General features: G+C 38.2%; 5 protein-coding genes across 5 annotated transcripts; all 5 read left to right on the top strand.

The window, feature by feature from the left end:
• The first annotated feature begins 3,081 nt into the window (after positions 1-3,081).
• apoeb (apolipoprotein Eb) lies at positions 3,082-5,392 on the top strand. Its single transcript, XM_046043911.1, has 5 exons — positions 3,082-3,159; positions 3,431-3,492; positions 3,589-3,742; positions 3,887-4,174; positions 4,282-5,392. The coding sequence occupies exons 2-5, from the start codon at positions 3,450-3,452 to the stop codon at positions 4,625-4,627; spliced, it is 831 nt and encodes a 276-aa protein (XP_045899867.1). The 5' UTR covers positions 3,082-3,159; positions 3,431-3,449; the 3' UTR covers positions 4,628-5,392.
• Positions 5,393-10,498: 5,106 nt separating this feature from the next.
• On the top strand, positions 10,499-11,680 carry apoc1 (apolipoprotein C-I). Its single transcript, XM_046045483.1, has 4 exons — positions 10,499-10,526; positions 10,917-10,984; positions 11,084-11,219; positions 11,331-11,680. Exons 2-4 carry the CDS (start codon positions 10,930-10,932, stop codon positions 11,389-11,391), a joined length of 252 nt encoding a protein of 83 aa, XP_045901439.1. The 5' UTR covers positions 10,499-10,526; positions 10,917-10,929; the 3' UTR covers positions 11,392-11,680.
• Positions 11,681-15,934: 4,254 nt separating this feature from the next.
• On the top strand, positions 15,935-16,900 carry apoc4 (apolipoprotein C-IV). The gene is made up of 4 exons (XM_046046045.1): positions 15,935-15,974; positions 16,255-16,300; positions 16,393-16,477; positions 16,656-16,900. Exons 2-4 carry the CDS (start codon positions 16,255-16,257, stop codon positions 16,849-16,851), a joined length of 327 nt encoding a protein of 108 aa, XP_045902001.1. The 5' UTR covers positions 15,935-15,974; the 3' UTR covers positions 16,852-16,900.
• A 1,181-nt stretch (positions 16,901-18,081) lies between these two features.
• apoa2 (apolipoprotein A-II) lies at positions 18,082-19,907 on the top strand. Its single transcript, XM_046045420.1, has 4 exons — positions 18,082-18,134; positions 18,366-18,410; positions 19,007-19,238; positions 19,463-19,907. Exons 2-4 carry the CDS (start codon positions 18,368-18,370, stop codon positions 19,617-19,619), a joined length of 432 nt encoding a protein of 143 aa, XP_045901376.1. The 5' UTR covers positions 18,082-18,134; positions 18,366-18,367; the 3' UTR covers positions 19,620-19,907.
• Positions 19,908-22,204: 2,297 nt separating this feature from the next.
• apoc2 (apolipoprotein C-II) lies at positions 22,205-23,477 on the top strand. The gene is made up of 4 exons (XM_046046182.1): positions 22,205-22,275; positions 22,576-22,638; positions 22,759-22,915; positions 23,000-23,477. The coding sequence occupies exons 2-4, from the start codon at positions 22,590-22,592 to the stop codon at positions 23,082-23,084; spliced, it is 291 nt and encodes a 96-aa protein (XP_045902138.1). The 5' UTR covers positions 22,205-22,275; positions 22,576-22,589; the 3' UTR covers positions 23,085-23,477.
• The last annotated feature ends 466 nt before the right edge of the window (positions 23,478-23,943 follow it).

The following is a 23,943-nucleotide window of genomic DNA, read 5'->3' as shown; positions in this document are numbered from 1 at the left end:
CACAACCAGATGATGGTATATTATTGCAAGAAAAAAAGTTGACCCACAGGCGTTAACTGCAGTAACCTTGCTGACTCGTCTAAAGAAACCTAACCGAAAACCATAATTCTTCAAACCAGCTTCCAGAGAACAACATCACCAGGCTGGGGTTACTTTTGTTCACACCATCTAAAAATGCACTCTCACACACCCTCCCCTGATTAAAATTGGACATTGCCTTTATTATTGAGAAACAAAAGGAGAAGCAGCTGTAATTCAGATGACCGTGTCAGATATTTTACTGTATTACCTCACGGTTCTTCTTAATTCTTTCTGTTTCGCTTCTCCGTTTGTCCCTTTATGCTGGTGTCTCAGCAAAGGAAGGCACAACATTGTGGGTTTGAGTGGTCTGGCCTGTGACTTGTGTTGTTACACGTGTGTGTAGTTTGGTCTCTCTGGTCCATAAATTCTGCATAATACAAAATATGTAGCCTGTAATCTCCATAATGGAAATCCATCAACATTTTTCTAGAAATGTGAAAAAAAAAGGAAAAAGAACATCCTTATGTGTAAACACAAATAAATCACTGTGTGACAATGTTCTATGCAGAATGATGGGATTAAATTATTGTCCTTGATTTGTTTGTGTGTTTGAACTGGAGCGTATCTAGCTGAACATAAAGTCTTCTGCGACACACCTCCAGCAGTGACACACACTACTCACTACTGTCGTATAATACCGAGGTGAAAGGTCTTTTGGTTTTAACAGAAAAGTGACACCAAGGTACTGAGATATTGCTTTCATTTCGTTGTTGATTAATTGCCAACTTAACAGAGAAAAGACCATGTGCGGTAGACACAGTCTTCCAATCACTTACCACACAGTTGACCTCTTTGGCTTATCACACGCCAATGTTATCATGTTCTCACACCTGATCAGACCAACCCATTTAAACTTTGTTCCTGTGTAAAGTTTGGTTTCTGTGACAAATGACAGAACAGAGAAATCTGTTCGGTTGACAACAAAGAGACCAAGTCCTAAAGGGTAAAGGTCATTACACATGGTCAGTGATGGAATCAGAGTTTTGTTTTATCGTAACTAATGCTGAGCCCCTGTTTTGCAATAAAACACCAGCTTTTATACAACATGATGCCTACAAACTTCAACACAGGATGAAATTAAATCACCAAAGTTTAAGTAGTGGGGTGCATTACACAAGTTAAATTCACAGTTTTTTATTATGCTTAAAAAATATCTTTTACTCAGGATTTGGGATTTAATTCCCAGTTGTTGGGATTGGTATCATTTGTGGTTCAGTGGTGAAGCTTTTATTGATAATAGGGAAGTATGTGTATGATTCACTGCTAGTGCAATGATCTTTTAAAACCTAAATCATAATAGGAACAGAACGGAGAGGGCAAGTATGTATCTGTGTGTGACGTGGGCGGTGGTCCAACATAAATATGAACCAGGGCTTGTGATAAGTAAGCTGTTGTATACTGTTTTCTTTCTGCATCAAATCTCCCCTTTCCCATGCCAATTTCGAAATCCTGTAAATTTCTTGGAAATAACTGTCCTGAAAACCTTCAAAATAAAACCAGATATTATTCCAGCTTTTTTCTGCTATGCTTTCTTTTTTTACATGTAATAAAATAGTCTATGTTCTCTGTTTTGTATTACCTGTAATCCTTCTTTTGTACAGTGGGCTTGCTGCACCTGAGTGTCCCCAAGCCTGAGCATGCCCGTCCTGTAATGCTGACACCTTATTTACACAACAGGCATGTACTGGTAATTTATAGTTCTATGGGGTGCAGCAGTACAGTGCAGCAAGTACAGGAAATAGAAAATGAAATTTGGTGTGCATACAGAAAGTCACTCGTGGTATATTCACCATTTGGATTATTAGAGCCGGATTGCCAAGCAAAAATGCCATATGTGTTGGAGGCTATGTGGCTGTAGGGGTCAATGGGGTGGGGGTGGGGGGTCAGCACTGGCAGACCATGTAGATTCAAATGTGTGAAAGGCTAATTTACATCTTGGCGCCATGAGGATTTATATTCAAATACAACCACTTGATGATAAAGATCAGAGAAAAATCTGCAAAGTTGTGGCCAGTTAACACCAATAATGAAATGAAATAAAATAACACAAACCTGCAATAATCAGCAGTGGAAGAATGATTACCTGAGTAAATGTAACAATACCACCACATAAAAAGTAAAGTTAAAGTACAGTAAAAGCACGAAATTAGCAGCAAAATAAACCCAAGTATCAAAAGCACCAATTTCTCTTGTTAAATTACAATTATTATTACACACTGTCGAGATGTTGCATAATATATTGTTGTATAGGCATAGAAGTACATGCTAACTAACTAAACTAACTAAACTGCTAACTCAGCCATCTGAGAAATGTAGTGGAAACAAACAGTGCTAGAATGTAATTAAGTACAATTACTCAAGTACAAACTTTATATTTCTTTATACTTTCTCTTTCTTTATAACTCACTACATTTCAGAGGGAAACATGTGCTTTATACTCCACTATCTTTATTTGCCAGCCATAGCTATGAGTTCACAGATGCAGGTTTTACAAATAAAACATGAAAACAACTTAGAAAATATGATGTATGGTTATAATTTAGTATATAGGGTTAGGCCCTATATAATGTTGGGTAGTAGGTCTAATTAACAGTAACCTAGAAATCTTCATCTCTACCAGCTTTTACTTGTAATTGAGTGGTTTACATTGTAATAGGGCAACTTTTACTGAAAGAAAATATCTGATTTCCCACTATTTCTATTATATAGCCAACTATTTCAGTATAAGAATAAAGAAGCATACACCCAAAAACTCAAATGTGGGAACAATATGCAAACAGAATAAACATATACATATTTTTCACTGAAGGTGAAACGTTCAGCATGTTATTCTTGTGAAAGGCAGATTGCGCAATCACTCGCTCACACAATGCAAACCTGCGAGAACTTCGGACGCGGTGTCCCTACGTTGCGTGGAGGGATCCGTTCAGACAAATATCCCCATCACCATCATGTGAACGCGGGCGCGCGAGCAATTACTCCCTCTCCTCCCCCGCGACACGCGCAGCAGCACTCTCCCGGGACTGTATAAAAACCCTCAGTCACCGCTCGGGGAGCACGGAGGAAGCTCAACCCCAGGTGAGTGAAAGGACCGCGCAGGCGTGCCTCCTTATTTAATACCAGCATACAGAAACTACTTACTGCTTATTCCATCTGTATTCAATTTTATCTACTTTGAATGCTCAGTTATTGGCTGTGACTGTAGCCTATGTAGGCTATTCACATTTATGAGTTTCGTCTTAAAAACGTTCCTAGTCTCTAAAATACCTAAAATCTCGTGTGAAATTGTGCTAGATATGTTTGCATTGTATTGTGGATTGCTTACTCTTTCCCCCCTTTAATTTGACAGGTATCTGTCTCTACCAACAATGAAGGCTGTAGCTCTGATCCTTGCTCTGGCAGTCATCACTGGTAAGTTCACTGCTGGTCTAGGATTTACCAACATCATTTTTTATTGGGTTTAATGTTTTTATATTTATCCAAGCTTTCCATATGTGCCCATAATAGGCTGCAATGCTCGTGCTGTGCGTCAGGCTGATGCCACCCCAGCCCGCTGGGAGGACACTGTGGATCGTTTCTGGCAGTATGTCTCTGAACTGAACCAAAAAGCCGATGGGGTCGTGCAGGACATCAAGGCCTCACAGCTCAGCAGGGAGCTAGAGTAAGTGAACTTCAGAAACTAGTCCACTCATAGTTTCCCTAGTTCCAGTACTTACATCTTTCTAACCTCTCATCCTTGCACTATGCTATATACAATTCAAATTTGTCCTCATATCTGACCATGACCCTGTTCTTCTGTTTTTAGCACGCTGATCACTGACACCATGGCAGAGCTGGCAACGTACAGAGATGACATCCAGACCAAGCTGAGCCCCTACACTGAGAGCTCCACTGGCCAGCTCACTCAGGACCTGCAGCTTCTGGCCAACAAACTCCAGCAGGATATGCTGGATGCCAAGGAGCGCAGCACTCAGTATGTGGGTGAGCTCAAGACCATGGTGGAGCAGAATGCCGATGATGTCCACAGCCGCATCAATACCTACACCCACAAGCTGAAGAAGCGCCTGAACAAGGACACAGAGGAGATTCGCAAGTAAGTGGGGTGGAGGCTTTCACACATGAATTACTTTCTTACTAGACACTTACCAGACTCTCTTTGTTACAGTGAAACCTAAATGTCTCTTTCTTCTTCACCCCAAGCACTGTGGCCACCTACCTTGGTGAGCTCCAATCCCGCACCTCCCAGAACCTGGGCACTGTGAAGGACCATGTTGAGCCCTATGTCCAACAGGCCAGCGACTCCGCCACCAAGAAGCTGAGTGACATCTCCTCCATCCTGAAGACACAGGCTGAGGGCTTGGGCCAGCAGCTGGAGACTCAGGCCGAGGGCCTCAAGACCCAGTTGGAGTCCACCGCCCAGGACCTGCGCACCTCCCTGGAAGGCAAGATTGACGAGCTGACCGAGATTTTCTCCCCCTACGCCGCCCAGTTCCGTGAGCAGGTTGAGAACATCATGGACAAGGTTAAGGAGACTGCCACCGCATAAAGAAAGACTCAGGGTTTTTTTTAAGGGTTTTAGATGGTTAGTGGTCCACTGTTTGTAGCAGGAGGGATGTGTAAACCACTGATTTCTTAATACCCTGGCAAAGGGGCGAGTTGAGTTACAGATGATATCACTTGGGTACTCTATTGTTCAGGGTAAGGGGGTTGATGAAATGTAGACGGGAAGATGGGGTGTGTTTTTTTACAGCAATAAGCAGATAAATGTCTGTTTGGGTTCTTCCTTCTCTTATTGACTCCCTTGATCACTGAACATAAGCACCCTAGTTGATAACAGCAGGAGACAATTATTTGTAATATGCTTAGCTTTTCTACATTTATAGAACTGTTCTAGCTGCCCCCAACCTCCCTGAGTTTTTGTCTTGAGTTTCCTACATTGTTTGGTCATAAATATAACTGCTGAGTTTGGTTGGGGATTCCAGCCCGTATCATCCCTAAATGCACCAAACACAAGTGTCTTTCATTTCAATAAATGCACTGATTTTTTCTAGAGGTGACAGTGAACCACCAAGTGCACTTCTGTATTGTCTGCATTTCTTGTTGTTGTGCTTCACACATAAATGGAATGTAAAATTACTTGATGCAGTTATGACAATCAGTGAGTAAAGTGTAATGCTGCCTGTCTGTTCTTCGGTCTGACCATAGAGTGTCCCTTGTGTGATATGCCCACCATGCTGCTCACTGTTAGTGCACTGCCCGTGGCTGCAGTGTGCTGAACAGTGCTGAGTGAATAAACAACCTATAAAAAATTCTCTGTTTCCACTGGTTTGCTTTTCTGATCAAACATTATAAGGTAATCTATTATTTAAGATGAGCCTCAGTTACGCTAGCAAGTGGAAACTTCACAAAGCTATTTGTGATCCCCACTGTACTTTTAGTCTCTATAGCAGTTTGAATATAATGTTGAAAACATCTAAAATATTCTAGAAGAATGACTCTCACCAAATGTACTGAGAGTTTCATCCCACAACATCTAATATACTTAAAACTTCTAATATATTTAAAGCTCCCTAGTGCTTCAACCCTGAAAAGTCACCCATCATGTTTACATGCTTACATTTAGCAGTTATTACATAAGGCTTCAGGGGCTAATTATATAAAGGCCCCTCTGAACACTTTCTCAACACCTCCCTGCCACAGTCACATTCCTTCTTTGCTGAATTGTGTCTTAAATTGACCGTCCCTCTGAGGTAATTAACTAAACTAATAGTTTGAAAAAAGTTATTCTTTGCTTCTTTTCTCTGTGCCTGTACTCCACCCCAATCCTCTTATTTCTCCCATTTGCTCTCCTCATAGCCACTCACACAACTCTTGGCCTACTGTTATTCTAGTCCAGACTTGTTAAGATCTGTTCCCAGATTTCTTTCCCTTGATCCCAGTGGGTGTTTGGGAACATGCTGTGCCCCTGATTGAATTCTCTTTATGGAAACACCCTACCTTTTCTACCTTTATTTTGGCTCAGATCATATTTGAAGGCATTTATCAGTGCATCTACATTCATACATGCACAAATGTAGTATTGTGTTGTGTTGTGTGTTGTAGATAGTGTGTCCACTTGCACATATATGTCAGCAAGCATGTGTAATATGGGTGGCCTAGTGGTTAAGATGCATATCATTAAACTATACTGTTTGTTTCATGTCTTACCCCTCTCTTTCTCCCTGGGTCTGTCTCTACACTATCAGCTGTAAATGAAAGCAAAAATGTAAAAAACAAAGGACAAAAAAACTGATTATCTTTCTGACATGTCTTACAACCATAGGAAACATATTTGCACCACAAACTGAAAACACATTACACTATATTGGTTTCAGTTACAATAGATGCAGAGGATGTAAGTAAGAAGTTGTGATTTGCTACACATCTGGACCTGCCTAAGGGGAAAATATGGTGACAAATGTCCTCAAAAGAGATCACTCACTCTTCCAATAAAAAAAAGTTTAAATAGTTATGCTTATTAAACTCAGCAGGATCTTTCCTTTGAAGTGCAAAGCAGAGGCCAGTAGAGGACACCATTTGTCCCTTGTTCATCTCCTCTCCTATGAACCCTTCACTTGAATCCATGTAGCACGAAGATGCAGCTGTGTTTTCTTTGTTCGAAGATAAACTACATTGAACTCGTAAAGAAACACAAACTCTGTGACTTTCAAGAACAAAACACACGTTCTCTGAGATTCAGTTTAATTAATGGCTAATTCACTTGCTTAAGAATCACCTGGAGGTGGGTATAATTAAGAAAAAATTATAAATTAAAATAAATTGACAACTCGAGAATCAATGTAATACTAGTCATGTTCACAGTATGCCGTAATAGCGATTTCTTTGTTTGGGGTGTCATGGTGGCCTTAGCGGTCTAAGACATCTTTATCACACAACCATAACCATTGTTGGAATCAGACTGGAGTCCTTTGTTGCATGTTTAACTCTCTAAAGTACAGAAACAAATGCCAAATGCCCATAAAATAATATTTTTTTAAATTTGGTTTTGAAGTTTAAATATCAGTACATTTAGTGAATGTCATGAAAACCAATTATTTGTTAATTCAACGTACAATACAACCTCATTGTGTCACAAAAGTATGTTTACCCTTTCTATCTGTGTTAAAGGGCATTGCATGTGAAGTAAAAGAATGACTAGCACCATGACTAGGTGTTTATGATATCACTCCTTTCAGGAACCAGTGTTCATTTAGAACCTCCCTCTCCCCTATTAACAGACAAGTGGAACTCCTAAATTGAACTGTCCATTGTTGCCAGGATCAGTCATGGATTGTGAAAACAGGAAAACCACAAGCATCCTGCCAGATCAGCACTTCTGCTCCGTCTACTCCTATAGGGTGTCTGCACTCGGAGCACTGCCCAGCAACAACAACAAAAAAAGTCCCAGCAAACTAGCAGGTGCTAGCTAGCCTATGACTGCTAGTAACCCCTCCAAAAACACCCCTGCAGAGAATTTACCTCCTATTACAACCCCCTCTCTTCTTTTCATCCTTTCCCTCCCTTCAGAACTGGCACACAACATCAGTCACCACAGGGGCCCTTGGTCAAACACAAAAACAGCCTTTTGTAAGCTTGTTATTGCAAATTGGGAGCACGCAAGGCACGCACTTTCACTCCCTATGTCTCCTACAATTATTCAGGAGGAGTTTTTGTGCACTCAAACACAAGCTCATGCATAACCCCCCTGGTCACTTCATGACAAAAAGGAGGGAGATTTGGTCTTTCAGAGGCAATGTGTGAGTGTTGAGGCATGTGAAGGCTCATTTAACTCAATTGTAGGCTATTCATCATAGCAATAGCACCTTAGCCATCAGCAACAAATGGGCATTCGGCTGTTTGCAGCAGACTGTTTGGTGTGAAAACAGACATGTTAAGCAGCGATGAAGCCTTCAAACAGTCAGACACAGACTTCCTGTCTCTAACTGAGGTCACAATTGTAATGAGGGGTTACTGTACTGTTTTTCTGTTGCATGCTAACTTACAAGATGGACCACATGGCTTTGTCTGACTCACTTCCCTTTTAAGAAAGGGAAAAGGGAAGGTGTGGATAAAATAGACATCAAATCAGGCAATGAAATTCTTAGTAAAACAGACGTGTCTGCTGCAAGCCATCAGTGACTTCTGCTGCTTAAACAAAACACACAAGGCAGCATTTAGAAATGTAGGTCATATAGGATATCAGGGGTAATATATATTCAGCAGCTGGCCAAAAGAGTAAAGAAGTACTAGAAATGGGACAGTGGTGGAAAGTATGTACATTTACTAAAGTTCTGAACTTAAGTATAAATTCACTGTGTGGGAATTCAGTACTTGTGCTAATTTATACTTCTACTCCACTACATATCATAGTATGTGTTGTACTTCTTACTTTACTAAATTCCTTTTACTGCCATAGTTACTTTTCTGATTGATATCTTAAATACAAAAATGTCTTATTTTAATGCATTGTTATAGATTAAACCAGTGGTTCTCAAAGTGGGGTCCGGTGTTCCAGGGGCCCTGCAAAAAGGGGAATTATTTATTTTTTACTATAATTGCATCCATAAGTAACACAGTGGCAGAATATATGACTATTTTGGTCACACTTTTTGTAATAAAATATCTAAAAGCTGAAATCCTATCTGATGGGTGATGCGAGAACAACACTTCATCAAATGGGGGTCCGTGGTCTAATTTGTGTCATTTAAGTGGTCCTATATGTGAAAAAAGTTTGAGAACCACTGGATTAAACTATCCTGCAGCATATAAAGCAGTTAAATTCACTCCACCTTGACCAAATACAATTTTTAAATATTGCTTACATGTTAACACATCAATAATAATAATATAATTATATTGCTCTGTCACTGGCCATTGTGCATAATGCTTACTTTCACTTTTGATAATTAAATAACATTTTGAATGCAGGACTTTCATTTGTATTACAGGACTTTTATAATGTGGCTGTACTGCTTTACTAAAGGATCTGAATATTTCTCAAAACACTGCTGAAGATGAAGTATACAATAGGCCAAAACACATAAATATCAGTATTGATATGTAACAAATGAGGACATGGAAGTGAAAAAACAAATGTAATTAAATGGAAAATCTACACAAGGGTAAGTGCTGAAGAAATGTTGTGAGCAAGGTTCAAGTGTGAAGAAGTTTCGGAGACTGATGAAGACTAACATAGCATGATTTATTGAGCCCGGCTGAGGAGATACAGTGCCAGCATACAACATGTGTACACATCAAATGCCAACACCAAATCTGAAGGAGAACATCTTTTGGTCGATTTTAGGATTCTATCTTCTCCCTAGTCCCTGTATGTTTCCCTATTAGGTCATTTTTAGCAGAACAATCTATCTGATGTTTACACTGCAATGCTATGTCATATTGGAATCTATGACTATCCATGAATTGTACACTAATCTGTGAAGTCAGTAAGTTCTTGTAAACATTATTGTAAGACTCAGCCTTGTAAGATTCCCAGAGAACACCGATATCTACTAGCCTGATGCCTGAGCTACTGTCTCTACCTCATCAGTCTAACTGTTGTCTCTCTAACAATGATATTTACATGTGAGAAATAACTAGAGCTGGAAGGTCAGTGAACACTTGTAGGGTCAGCTAATGACTTGACCTGTCTTACCTTTCCTTGTTACATCAGTTAAGCCCCATAAGAAAGGGGGAAACAGTAGAATGTGCATCATGCCCAAAAACCTGAACAGTCAGGCCTAGAGCAGTCAAATCTGACCCTGCAGCAGTCCAGTTGCTTAACATCAAAATCTTGATCAAGATCTTGATCTTCATCACCAATAAATGCCAGCCTGTTTGACAAAGAGTCCATGCTTGGCCAATACTTCAGGTTCAAAGGAGCTTCCAAATAGCTTAGGTCTACTGGTAATAATCAGTGCTGAATTTTGTTCATTCTACATCTCACCTTATTAAGACCATTGTTGCTGAGGGACAAACTCTGATTTAAAAAAACCCCCACATCGCTTAACACCATCACCAGGCTGGGATCTGTTAAATGTAAGATTGTTTTTTTTTTTACTAAAAGTCTAACAGGGCCCCACTTCTGATATTAAAATTGCCCATCTGCTCCTCTCCATTGACACCCTCTTCTTTGTAAATGATATGGAATAATTAGACACCCCTTCAATGTGCTGCATATCACACACTTTTAATGCAATTAGTTACTTATTTGTTCAGGAGGTTTGTTACAGTGGTGTCTTTATCTTTTGATAGAACTGCATCAATAAAGGGGACAGTGACACCTCAAGGTCACCACGTGTACATGTTGCCTTGGCGTTTTGCGTCACCCTCCAGGCTTATAAAAAGGAACACACGTCAGCACTCAAACACAGTTGAATTTTTTTTCTTCTCTAAGACGAAAACAGGTATGTTTCACATTTCATTTGCATCACTCCTAGAACTGAAAAAGCTGAAAAGGGTAGTACTGTATTTATCCATAGTTTTGCTCTAACATAAAGTTGCTTATCTATTAATAGTGATGTAATGGCGACACCTGCTGTGTTAAAAGTAGTAAATATGCAAAAAACAAAACAAAAAACCCCCACATAATTTGTACAATTAAATGCCGAACTTAGTTGGAAACGGCGCTTTTAGCTGTTAGTTATTGATTGTAACTGGACGTTAAGGGAGCTGTCCAGTCGCTGTGGTGCTGACGTGCGGTGGCGGTATTTTTGAAGACTAATAGATTTTTTATTGCTCTCACTTGTGTGCATGACATTTAGCGCAAATTAACTCTCCGTCCTTCTTCCTCGCAGAGTCACAGCCAAGATGAGACTGTATCTTGCGGTTGCCGTGCTGGTGCTGGCTTTTGTCGCATACACAGGTAGGCTACGTTTTGTGTTAATTACGCACTTAAAACGCGCCGGCTATGTTTTTATTCCTTCTTACATGTCGTGTAACTCTCTGTCACTGTCCATCGCAGAGGCTCAGGAGGAGACCATCGAGCAGAGGTTCTCTAAGTTTGGCGAACAGATGACCCAGTTTGGCGGTGACCTGGCTGAGAAAACCAAGGCTGCCATTGAACAGATCCGCAACAGCGACTTTGCAGTGAGCTCAAAGTAGGCGCGCGCACTCACCAAAAATAGTATATGCGAATATATTCACACGCACACTTTGACCCTTTGTAACTCATTGAAACGCATTTGTAACGGTTTTACTCTCCTCCTCAGGAACTGGCTCCATGAGCAATTTGAGAGGCTGAAGAACAAGCTCGGAGAAGTCTCCCAGTAAACAAGTAGACCTGTGCCTACCACCACCATCACCACCTCTGACCTCTTCACTCTCTCATGTTGGGTTGCTGATATGTCACATGACACATTACTCTGCTGACCAGACACAATGCTTACATTGCCTCCTCATTTTAAGGAGATGTTTGTTTTCATTTGTGCGTAATCTCTTTGAAGAAAACAATGTGAAAAAGTGCAATAAAGATATCAGAAAATAAAAAAAGTTTTATTTTATTTTTTATAAATCCTATGTTAGCATCAGTATTTTGTCAATGTAAAGAAAACAACAACTTCCTATTAAATATGTTTGATATCAATAAATGAACAGTTCTGGTCAATTACAGTATGGCCTCCATATGTTATATAAATCACTGATATTAAATCCCTTCCTAACATCTATAATAAATAGGGTTAAAAACTATCAATGGGTTGAGATTATTTTTAAAGTAATTTCTTATTTTTTTCTGTAAAGAAATGTTGGTTTTCTTCTGTTTTGTTACAAGATATATATATTCTGAATTCCGTAGACAAGGTAAACTTTACAGAAGAAAGTGGGATGAATACATCGACAGATTAATTTATTCATTTAATACATTCAGTTTTGCGGACAGAAGTTCCTTGCTTTGCACTTTCTTACATTAAACACCTATCTTTCTTAATACTAATTAAGAGATTAGATAAGATACAAGTAGCCTATACCAAGTAGGTTTCGTATGCAAAGGATTTCCCATTGGTACTTTGGTGCATAAAGGTCACAATAAACATAGCAGAAGAAAAGAAAATGAAACAGATACTGCAAGTCCAGAATCTTACACATAAAATATTAATAAAATAGACATTTAAAATAAAAATAGGTATACTGTATCTGTTTTAAAATGAAATGAGCTGTGTTTAAAACAAAGAATGTAAAAGCTAATCCTAACCAAATTGGGGGGTTAATTTGAGATGAACATGAACACTGTTGGAGTTGGAATATTAAAATATTAAAATGTGCCTTTCCTCAGAAATAAAGGCTTCCAGGTTTGCAGTTCGTTATTTAAACATGTCTCCTCATGCAGTCGCAGAACAAACAGTGTTATAATAAACCTATCCTAAAAACCTAAACCTGACATGCATATAATCAAGTCCTTTTAGTACTTTAACAGACTAGTAAGATATTAAATATAATGTCTTGGTGGAAAGCTAAGAAATGCTGAGAATGGATGTAGAAAGTGCAGGTGCCTTTGCATATTTTCTGTAGCTGAAGTTCTGTTGATGCTGTATTTCTTTGTAACATCTAGAGAGGTATTATACTATCAATTCCTGAATTTTAAAAACAAGTTTGCCTTTTCACAGTTTACCAAACAACCAACCACTGACTGATCACAATGCAGTTAATATACTGTACTTTGACCAAATATTTATTTCAGACATGGGTCAATATCATATTGAACAGGCGCTAATGCTGATCATCTGATCGATAATAGTTTATTTGTGTTAATAGCATGGACCAAAGGGCAAGTGCCAACAGGACTGATTTTCTGGCATTTCACAACTCCTGGGCTAAAGTCACTGTTTATGCTGGGTTAATAATCCACCAGCTGTCCCAGTTCACTCAGATATGTTCCTGTGGAGAGATCAGGGCCGGTATTTATCAAGCTTCTCAAAGTGCCATTTTAGTCTTAAGTGCTGAGAATTCATGAAATTTACTCCTACTTTTAAACTTAAGAATAAAAGCAAATTATCAAATTTCTCAAAGCTAAGAATCACTCTTACTCTACCAATTATTTAAGACAGCTCGAGAGGTCTCTCAGGTGGTTAGGAGCTGCCAGTAGGGGCTTGTGATGGCACTGTGGAGACAGAGACATGCACAAATCTTTCAGGAGAGGAAGAATGTTTCTGAATTATTTGACGACGCGCAGTGAATAAGAAGGGGTCGGACAGCGCAATCATGATCTTTGTCAGCGAGTTGGTGAGGGACGTCATCTCACCACTGACTTTACACAGTAATGCGTTTTAGTTAAACTGAAGGGTTGTGATGATGCTTTGTTTATTATTTTTTTATAGCACTTAGGCTACAGCTCCACACACTGTCATGCGTTTCATCGACTTACCAACAACACCCCCCTAAAAAACAGAAGCAACCACAATTCATGCAACTAGCTGGCTTCCTAGGAGCAGTAGGTGCAATTGATGGCACTCATATAAAGATCAAGTTTTTTATCTTTCATTTCCAATGTGTAGGTGGCCTATGTACATAATGTATTCTCTTAAAAATTCTTAATTGTCAATTGTCTGTTGAATATAAACTTCTTAGGAATTTCACCATTCAATGTGAATTTATCTGAGAATATTCTTAAATAAGAAAATCTATTCAGTGATTGGTCCTTGCCCACATCCTCATCCAAAATCCTGTTTGCGGCACAGCAAAGTGTACTAAATCAGCACTAAGACTGACACTTAAGATTTAGTCCTACACTTCACTCAAATTATGACTATGATGCTTGATAACTAACTTCAAGCACATCTTTGAGCCAAGACGTTTTTTTACTCTTAAGTCAATTCATAGCAGTGTTCTTATGAGTAGTTCTGAGAAGCTTGATAAATATGGGCCGAGAGTGACAGAAGTCAGCTACTGGTGCACAGAGCAGCAGTCTTTAAACTAAACACTTTCACTTCGATTAGTTTAAGATGTCATGTAAATTGTCACTTCTTCATTAGTCAGTGAGCCTTTACGTTAATGATACAATTCACACTGTGTTAAGACAAGTTCATACTTCAACTGTTGGATTTGGAGGAAAACCTACTTCCTGAATGGCTAAATTAAAAGCAACATGACCCTAAGAGCAAAAGGTTTTGACTTGCGTTCAACCACTCCCTTGCTAAAAGACATCACAAAGCTCTTAAATGAAGGGGCACTATCATTTTCAAGCTTTATACAGTATATGTTTACATTATATTTTAAAGTTTAACACAATTGTATAATAAAAAACCCTGAATGCCTAGATACTTTCATTTAAATATGACTTTAATAAATGTTCTGCGATTTATGATTATTCAAATGTATATCTTTTATAACACATATAACTTTTCTAATGCACAATGGGGGGCTGAAGTCATGTCAGGGACAGACACACACACACACACACACACGCATACACACACAATAACTCTGTAGCACAGTGCAGATGTTTAAAACCCAACACATAAATTAAAAACAAAAATCTTGATCCCGTCTGTTTAGACAGCTGTGAGATCAGGCTTGTAAGTGCAACTTAGTTATGAACTCTAATGTGAACATTATTGTTTAGCTGTTCCCTTTAAGAACATGTTGCAAGCACAGAGCTGACAAGTACTGACATTAAATTGATTTTGTGGTGGACTCTGCCCGCAAAAATGCTTTGCTTGGCTGAAAATGTTTATCTATTTCACCCACCTCCTGTCTTTACCAAAACCCCTATCTCCCCTGCAAAACAGAGACTTTGACTAGCCTGTATACATATCAGCCCCCGCCAAACAGGTTGAGATATTTGATCCAAAGGGCGCTCGGACAGTTACTGAACTCAGCTAATGTTGATCTTGAAAAGATATCAAGAGTTCAGGATCTGCAGATGTGACAGTGTCTTAACTTGGATACCGACATTAACTTTGTAATGGAGCTAACATTTAACTTAGAAAATAAAAACAAATCGCATAAGTATAGGTGAGGGATGAAACAAGTGAGCAGTAGCTCTCATGTGACTCAAAGGAAGATCCAACATCACATAAGATCAGGATGTATTTATTTTTGCTCTTTATTCTCTCCTTTAATTATTATCATTTTTTAAATATATATTAGCTCTGTGCTTATTTTTATTTTTTTTACTTCTTAATGACTACAACACTACATGCATCAACTGTAAGGATGAAAATGAGTGTTGAATGCTCCATGGAAACCCTGTTTAAAAAAAGAGAAAAGAATTCATGCATTTTCATTATACATAATAACCCTAAGTCCCTGCTAAAAACCCTCTGAAAACGTACATTTATGAATACTGTACAACTTTATCTAATTTGTCTCTTAAGTTTTTATAGGAAAGGAAAAGAGTCAATACATAAAAAGCTGATTTTTTTTCATGTTTTGGAAATCTTATAAAAAGACTTAAAAGTGTGTGTATGTATAAGTTATATGCATAATATTTAATATAAACACATGTGTGTATGTATGTATATGCATATGTTTAATTATTTACTTCTTGCAAGTGTCCCTAATGATGCTTATGTTTTGAATTATATACTTTTTGCTTGAAAAGTAAAATAAAATGTTTTTATTAATAAATAGTTAATCTGTGTGCACACATATTGTTTTCTTATTTGTGAGAATATAAAAACAGTCTAAGAGGAGAAAATAGATCCATACTTTGAGTTTGCTTGTAACATTGTAGTCAATGACCCATTTCTTTGCTTTCTCTCAGATGTTCGTCAGTAGAACGAAGTAATGAAGCAAAGAAAAAAAGAACACAATCATCCGATCTGGACCAATGTACACGCTGTTGCGGTCACCTAATACAAATACAATGGCTCGATAACACTTGTTTCATTCAACTTCTGTTAACCAGAGAGGAAAAGGTAAAAACACCCCTTGTCATTCCTTTGCATATGTTTGCTGTGATGTTAATGAACATATGGTCAAACTTTGTTTTGAAATCAATGATTTTAAGTTGATATTGTGTTGATAGATTTTAAAGCAAGAATAATCTCTAACATAATGTGCTGAGAATACTGTAAGTTGTAGTTGTGTATTTGATCTGCAAACAGACAGCGTTGACAGATAATTTCAACATCATAAAAAATATTTTGACAAATAAGCAGCTGACGGATGTGTTTCTCTTCTCTTTGGACATGGCAGATGTATATGAAGGAGCTTGTTTTCAGTCTCATCTTACTAATGCAAGGTACGGCTATAAAAAAGAATTATTCTGCATCTTTAGTCTCAGTTCCTTTTGTGTCTTTTCTCTTCTTGACTGACAAACATCCTCCTCTGTAGCATGTGGACCACTTTTGGCCCAGGCAACAGAACCAGAACAACCTGACTCTACAGGACTACTGCAGAGGCTTGGAGATAGAGCCAGGTATTAAGCACTCTGCTCATCATCTGCTTGCAGTGCATTAAAGCAAACAAGATGGACTTATCTGTAAATGATTGCCAGTTAGCAGAATTGTTAACATATTGTGTTTGTGTGCACGTCGATGAGTTTGCGTGTGCATTTTATTTATACCTTGGTCATTTATTACTTTTGCATGTCACAGGGAAACCAAAGATAAAGTCCAGGTTTTTGGGGGAGTAGTGCTGGACTACTTTGGTGCTTACTATGAAGACCACATCCAACCAGTGGCTGACAGCTACACTGAATGGGCCTCTACTGTCAAAAGCTCTGTGTTGGAGAAGATCCAGACAACCATTGACAAATACTGGCCATCAAAAGCATCTAGTTCAACTGATTAACAGACTTAAAACCAAGAAAAGCTGACAATAAATGAATATTCTTACCACATGACATTTCTACAATTCTTACCACTCACTGCTGAACTAATCATGTCTTAAGGTTTCACCAGGCATTGCTGGTTATGTCAAATACAGAAAGAGTTCAAACTAGTTTATATTAAAACTTTATATCTGGCTGCCTCTGTAGTACATGTTACTGTATGGGCCAAGCTTGTCCTGCAATAAAGACAAAGAGAGAGGTAATAAGAGGGAATATTTAAAGGCAGCAATGAATACAATTATGTGAGCAGAGGGTATATTTACCAAGATACTATACATAACATAGTTTATCTAAAACATTAGAAACACATAATTTGCAGTATAAACATGAACTTTTGCTACAGATGGCATGTTCAAGGAAAGAGATGAGTTACATTCAGTTCTCCTGTTACATAAATAAATCTTACTATTTTAATGGCACTACATGACTATGGCTGCTGCTGTGGTCAATAAGTCATTTTATCTTTATTTGGAAAAGTGCAATATAAATAAAGTTTTTATTATAATTATTACTATTTGCAAAAAGACAGATGGAAGGAAAGAAAAACAAAGTTGGAAAAAATTGAAGAAAATCTTTAAATCATTATGAAAACCTTGCATGCAGTCTGTCTCAGGGTATGAGGGTGAAAGGTCAAGGCAGAAATCCCAGAATGCATTGCTCTGGGATCAGCACAATGTATCTAGACAGGTCCTGGTTGATTGACCTGCTGAACATTTGACTCTAATATGAGTAGACATCATAAAGTGATTGTGGCTTACTGTCAAATAAATGCTGATTAGCAATAGTTAGTCTATTCAACAGTACGTTTTATTAGCAGCAGGTAACAAAACATGAATTGCTATAAAAGTTTTTTTGCCATGTGAGACGTGATGATTACGACATACAGCACATGCACTATGATATTTTGCAAACACACCAGTGATTTAGCATCAGCAGGAATCCAAGTGCATTGCCAAATGAATAGAGATAAACTTAAATATGGAGAACATTGCATAACTACGTCATGTTTCAACATACAGTACTTACAGTGAATATCATGTACACTGGACTTTGTTTAGGTGAACGTCTGTGTGAGTGTGCATGTGCATGCAAGTGTGTGTAGGTGTGTGTCTGCTCATCAGATGACGTTTGTTTGCAGTCCCCCCCTATATCATCCTGTCCAGATGAGAGCTCCGAGTTACAGACAACTCGCTTTCGGAGAAGACTGTCATTTCTTGGATCTGTACATCCAACACAACAGCAGGTAATTACTTTTCTTAATGCAGCAGCTTCTTTCCTGAAGCGACTTCCAAATAGTTTTCACTAAAACATCTATTTCATAAAACATTCAGGTATTTTATTTTTGCATTCAGTGTCAAAGCCTTGTTCATCAGATGATAAAATTATAATGTCAAATATGGAAAAGAATGTTGATTCACCTGACAGAGAGTTAAATTTTTTAAAGTAATTTTTAAGTTTTTGTCTTTTGTTTCAGAGATGAACGCAAAATATGCCTTGGCACTGATCCTTGCTCTGCAGGGTAAGACAACATACCAATGCATTCTGAACAATTGCAGTGTATGGGTTTGATTTTCAACTAAAGCTTAACCATGATGTGACTATGTGACAGAGACTCATTTGAAGCAACTGACTCAATTTTCAGACTATCTGCAGTCCTTGTTGTAAAAAGGATATGCATTATTAGAATGATTAAAACCTGTTTTTATTGCATTCACATGTGCTGCAATAATTTAATAACCACTGTTGGGTGGCTCCTAAACTGGTTTATCTGTGGTTGACATGCAAGATAAAGACTGCTTTTTAAATAACAGTGAGCTGCTAGACAGCAGACAGCATTATAAACAGTGATTGCTGATCAAAGAAATCTGATTTTGGACACAATTACCAAAAGCGAGAAACCAAGATACACTAAGTATCTTTTCTTTGGCCCTTAAATACACATTCACACATAAACCCATAAATCGTTGCCTTGATTGTTCTTCCGATGTAATCATTTGCAAAAATAGTTCTTTCAAATTAACATCTCTGCATGTTCTTTTGACTTTTCTCATCTGGTTTTCATTTTTATAACACTGGCTCTAACTTTACAATCGTACCATTCTGATTTCATTCCAGTCTCCATGAGCATGTGTGAAATTGCCGCACCATCTCAGGAACTTGTTGAAAAGTATGATCAGATGAAAAGTGTGTTCTACCAGAGGCTGCTGACTGCTTACGGCAAGCTGCAGGCCGCGGCTGCTCCTTATGTGGAGACAGTCGGTGACAGCGAGCGTGGACAGAAAGCCAAAGACTTTATTGAGGAACTGCAGACCAAGCCTGAGTTCCAAGCTGCTGTCAAGGTTGCCAGGTGAGTGAAGAATTGTTTCACTGTCACTTTCAGGGGAAAAGTCTCAACTGCTAATGTTAAGAAATGTATCCACTTCAGCAAATCTGTAAATATGCTTTGGAATAGTACTAATATTATTTATATTTCACAATTTCTATTGAACATACACAGAGATGAATCATCAGTAATGAATCTTTTCATCCTTGAAATGTCTTTAAATAATCTCTTTTCTGTGATTTGTGCAGTGGTCTGGCCTCAGAGACTGGTCCCCTGGTGGACCAGGCACGTACAGCAGTGCTGGGTCTGTATGAACATTACCTTCGTCCCCACGTTGGTGACTACCTGAGCCGCGGTATCGACCACATCAAGACCCACCTGGACGTATATCTGCCCACTCAATAAAGAAAACCAACTGGACCACCCACCTCTCAGCAGCCTGTAATAGATGATAACTCATAGAAAATATACCAGTTTAGGCTGAGAAGAGCAATGCACAATGCAAATACAATCCTTTGCATCATTTCAAATAAACATCCTTTGCCAAATCTTGCAGAGTTAAAAGTAGGGCAAACATGTCAACACAACCTATGCAAATTGTGCATGTACAGTATCCTTTGTTTGATACACTAACCAAAGTGTGATTGTGTATGTATATGTGTGAGTGTGTTCATTAAAGTGAACTGGAAACTATTTGGAATGTGCTTCTTCATTAAGGGACTGAAGGTTTACTTCCACAGCTAATATTGCAAAGTTAAATTTTGTGGTAAAGTTATCCTATGATATTTTTTTATAAGCAGTGTTATATAATTATAGTTTTACATTTGAATTAAGCTATAAAAAACTCCACATCTTATTTTGTAGCCGCATAAATGAAGATCATTCAATCAAATGTTATGGAACTGTTAGGTTTATAAGATCAGCTGCCACTTTTATAAAATTGGAACTGTAATTGAATGTTTTACACTAGTAAACACATACACTAATGATAAGACATTAATTTTTACAAATTACATTTTGGCATCTTTATTAGAGAGCTGTTAGATTGCAGGCTCAGTTTGGGCCCAGTAAGTCAAAGGTTGTCCCCAAAATGGAAATAGATTATGCCAGCAAGCTGTGTATTCCTATACTATAATAATTAATGTGTCTCACTGATCAGAGTATAAAACCCATTGGATTATCCCTCCAAAAGTATTATTTTCTTGAAATGAAGGTGTTGAAAACAGCTTTCGAGTGATGTTCAAGTGATCTCAATGAACCACAACTCATTGAAGATATTCTTTTATTTATTGTTAATGGATGTTCCCCAGGAGGCTAAGCCTGAGGCAATTTTAAATGATGGCATGATGTGCAAGAGCAGCCGGATGTGCTCATTTCACACTTTTTAAACCTTTTTAGCATTTCGATGAAATATCGAAATATCCCTACTGTGTTATTACAGTGTTCAAGACATGATACAAAGACAACAGACCTGATATTATGTTATCCTGTAAGCATCGACAGTACCATTTTGCAGCTTAACATTGTCTGATTAGATTCAGCACTGAATCAGCTGGATCTTAGCAAAACAGCAAGCTCTCTGACAGTTTGAATCCTACTGCTGCCTGCAGCTGTCCTCGAACTGGCCTAAGCTCTCAGGTCATGAGCAGCATGACATGTGAGGCTGGATCACACGATTGGCTGGGATGTTTACATAGTACTCAATCAACATGTAGCCTTTACAGAGAAAATTACTTCTAAAACCCCGACACATGAGCTCAAAACTGAGACTTTACCGTAACTCTTTGTAATTGTACACAATGAGGAACACAGACAGCAGGGACACTAATAAAAGTCTTGTGCTGAAGTTTGATGATTCTAGATGAAAATGATGTCCTTAAGTCACAGAAACCTAAAGTCTTTGTTCCGTAGGTAATTTTTTCCCTCTGTGATTTTCACAAAGAATGTTTCAGTTTAGCTCAAACAAACAAACAATCACACAACTTGTGTGATTGTTGATCACACAACTGTGTTCAAATGATCTCCCATGGTGGCCAGCAAAAAGCCGTTTGCATTTATTAATCAGAGCAAAAATTTTTACCTTCAATATATAACCAAAACCTCAAGGCTAAAAAGGATAAAAAACAAACAACTAAAGAATAAACAAATTTATTAAAATCACACCAAAAGAACAAAATACCTTTGGACATACAAAATACAAAATATTATTCAAAAGAAATAATTAATATCAGCACACTACAACAACAACAGAAAATAAACAGAACCAAACAGTCTGCCCTTTGTACTCCCAGTTTCATTTGAAGTCAAATCACAAGAAGAAGAAAAAAACAAAACTTTTTTTTCACTTGCACTTGCCAGCAAAAACGTTTTTTTCTCCATTTCTGATTACGAACCCACTGATGAGTAGAAGTTGCTCGGGGATCTTTTACACTAACAAGTGCAAGAGGCTCAAAGAGGCTTCCTCTCAAAATACCAATTACTTAAAAAAAACTTCCATAAAAAAAGATCTGAAAGTGTTGGCCTGATGACGTGTTCGACACACTCTAAACTTACGATCATCTTAAAAGGACTTAGGACTATTGTAGTGTGACATGACCACCACATCACCAGCATTATGCAAGCATCTCCTTATGGGTGTTGTAGACAGGGTAAGGAGTTAAGAGTGTGCTGCATTAATGAACTACTAACCTAATCAATGGAATATAACTGAATGTAGTGACACACATATAGAGTAAGTGGAACCTGTACCACCATGATGCCCCAGTCAGCTCCTGTGCTTAGAAAATCAAATCAGACTAAATTCCTAAGTAGCTTTTGATTACGTTTAAAGCCCCTTTTGATGCTTCATTCACATCCTTGTGTTAACATAGATAGCCATAATGTTTTTTTTTCATCAAGACACATATCACACACTCCCTCAATACATACCAGTCAACATCACAGGTTTATCTACCAGAGTGCACTTTGGCTCTGGGAGCGACAAGTCAACAACATTGCTCCTATATAAGCAGGTTGGGCCAGTGGTGCTTCTTACGGACAGTCATTACTGGAGAGGAATACAGTGAGTACTTACATTTTTACATCTATTGTTGAATGGGACAGAGTGTAACAGTCTTAGAAATGCTTGAATATTGATTTAGACATCAGAACATTTGAAAGAAAACATTTTGAGATATATTTAAAAACTTTTGTTTCCATGCTAGATAAGTAAAAACAAATCTAAACAGACTCTCCATACATCTGCAGTTAATATTGACACAAATCTATCATCTAAACGAGTGGAGAAATGTATGACAATGTCTCACCCTAGTGGATAAAGCGAGGTAAGCTTTAAATGTATTTTTATTCTTTTTCCTCATAGACTCGAGTGACACCATGAATAAGCTGCTAGTCATTACTGTGCTGGTTGCACTCCTTGCTCTCAGTAAGTGTATTCTAAGACCATGAAATTGAATTTAGAACAGAATAAATTGATAGTGGGAAAATACAGTGTTTTCCCAATTACATGTGGTACCCTTTGACCCCTCTGACCTGTTTTGTGCAGGCGCTGAAAGCTTCCGTGTGCCGAGGCAGGCTGAGGAGGAGCAGGGCACCCTGACCAAGATCACAGACAGCGTCAGGTCCTACTATGACTATGTCGTCAACTCTGCCAGTGAATACATAGAAAGCATCAAGGGCCTGAAGTTGGAGGAGAAGGCAAAGTAAGATATTTTAAATGCAGATTCATTAACACAGTATAAGAAAGTGTGGATTTTAAACTCTTCTTTTCTGTGAATTGCCCACAGGAATCTTTACTCTGATACTACCACGGCTGTGAGCACATACTCTGGCATTTTGCACGACCAGATGTACCACATCTTTTACCAGTAGCAGTAAACAAAAACTAATTTCCAACTAGCTCAGCTACCCTTTCTGACAGCCTGACATCTTTCAGGCTTCATGCGAAAGGCCCAAACATCATTTGACATTGTGAACTTGGTCGTATCTCACCTCACCCAAGCCTCAAAACCTCAAACAGCATCTTCAAAAATAATGGACCCTGTGCTCTTTGTGACGCTTTCTCGGGCCACTGCATTGGTGGTAAATGATGATAACCACTCAATGGGGACTGTAATCTTAATCTTGAAAAAACAAGTAACAGCTTGCACAGAGAAACTGGAAGGACCATTTTGGCGGGCACAAGCAATGGAGCACACAACACCTTTCATGTACTGATGAATTTCTCAGTGGTTCTCCGAATAAAAATAACTAGCCATGAAAATAGTGGAAATAATTTAATGATCTATCGCCACCTACTGGTATTTCCATTTCCCTATAACTGACTCTAATGGTCATCCCACCTCTGAATAAATTTAAATATTTGTATAATATCTTCAAATAAAATATTTATACAAAAAACCCTGGGTGTCTGCGGTTGATAAATGAAATTCAGGTTTACTGTTTGATAAAGCAAATTGTATATATTTCTCCTGTCTTTTTATGTTAGACCTATGTTTCCTTTTATCTCACTGATGCAAGGGAGCACGTGTTTATGTCCGTATGAATCTGCAATGAGGCCCCAGACTTGTATCAGTGGAGGCAGCGCCAGAACAGAGGCTTCTGTTGCAATTAATAATGGATGAAAAGAAACAACATGTAAAATGTGAACGCAGAGAAGCTGGCAGAGATGAATAAACAACACAGACTGTGAAGTTTGTTTTGTGGATTCTGACAACCAGTGATGCGAGGA

This window comes from Micropterus dolomieu, linkage group LG03 (assembly GCF_021292245.1).
Source record: "Micropterus dolomieu isolate WLL.071019.BEF.003 ecotype Adirondacks linkage group LG03, ASM2129224v1, whole genome shotgun sequence".
NCBI classification, from domain to species: Eukaryota; Metazoa; Chordata; class Actinopteri; order Centrarchiformes; family Centrarchidae; genus Micropterus; species Micropterus dolomieu.
The sequence above is the reverse complement of the archived record's forward strand: the minus strand, read 5'-3'. Positions and strand labels throughout refer to the sequence as shown.

What these genes read in the sequence shown, in the direction of transcription:
- apoeb (XM_046043911.1), top strand. Translation starts at nt 3,450, where the DNA reads ATGAAGGCTGTAGCTCTGATCCTTGCTCTGGCAGTCATCACTG. An exon ending in TGCTCTGGCAGTCATCACTG is followed by an intron (nt 3,493 to 3,588) that starts GTAAGTTCACTG and finishes TGCCCATAATAG; the next exon opens with GCTGCAATGCTCGTGCTGTG. An exon ending in CAGCTCAGCAGGGAGCTAGA is followed by an intron (nt 3,743 to 3,886) that starts GTAAGTGAACTT and finishes TTCTGTTTTTAG; the next exon opens with CACGCTGATCACTGACACCA.
- apoc1 (XM_046045483.1), top strand. Translation starts at nt 10,930, where the DNA reads ATGAGACTGTATCTTGCGGTTGCCGTGCTGGTGCTGGCTTTTGTCGCA. An exon ending in GGCTTTTGTCGCATACACAG is followed by an intron (nt 10,985 to 11,083) that starts GTAGGCTACGTT and finishes TGTCCATCGCAG; the next exon opens with AGGCTCAGGAGGAGACCATC. An exon ending in GACTTTGCAGTGAGCTCAAA is followed by an intron (nt 11,220 to 11,330) that starts GTAGGCGCGCGC and finishes TCTCCTCCTCAG; the next exon opens with GAACTGGCTCCATGAGCAAT.
- apoc4 (XM_046046045.1), top strand. Translation starts at nt 16,255, where the DNA reads ATGTATATGAAGGAGCTTGTTTTCAGTCTCATCTTACTAATGCAAG. An exon ending in TCTCATCTTACTAATGCAAG is followed by an intron (nt 16,301 to 16,392) that starts GTACGGCTATAA and finishes CCTCCTCTGTAG; the next exon opens with CATGTGGACCACTTTTGGCC. An exon ending in AGGCTTGGAGATAGAGCCAG is followed by an intron (nt 16,478 to 16,655) that starts GTATTAAGCACT and finishes TGCATGTCACAG; the next exon opens with GGAAACCAAAGATAAAGTCC.
- apoa2 (XM_046045420.1), top strand. Translation starts at nt 18,368, where the DNA reads ATGAACGCAAAATATGCCTTGGCACTGATCCTTGCTCTGCAGG. An exon ending in ACTGATCCTTGCTCTGCAGG is followed by an intron (nt 18,411 to 19,006) that starts GTAAGACAACAT and finishes ATTTCATTCCAG; the next exon opens with TCTCCATGAGCATGTGTGAA. An exon ending in GCTGCTGTCAAGGTTGCCAG is followed by an intron (nt 19,239 to 19,462) that starts GTGAGTGAAGAA and finishes TGATTTGTGCAG; the next exon opens with TGGTCTGGCCTCAGAGACTG.
- apoc2 (XM_046046182.1), top strand. Translation starts at nt 22,590, where the DNA reads ATGAATAAGCTGCTAGTCATTACTGTGCTGGTTGCACTCCTTGCTCTC. An exon ending in GGTTGCACTCCTTGCTCTCA is followed by an intron (nt 22,639 to 22,758) that starts GTAAGTGTATTC and finishes TGTTTTGTGCAG; the next exon opens with GCGCTGAAAGCTTCCGTGTG. An exon ending in AAGTTGGAGGAGAAGGCAAA is followed by an intron (nt 22,916 to 22,999) that starts GTAAGATATTTT and finishes AATTGCCCACAG; the next exon opens with GAATCTTTACTCTGATACTA.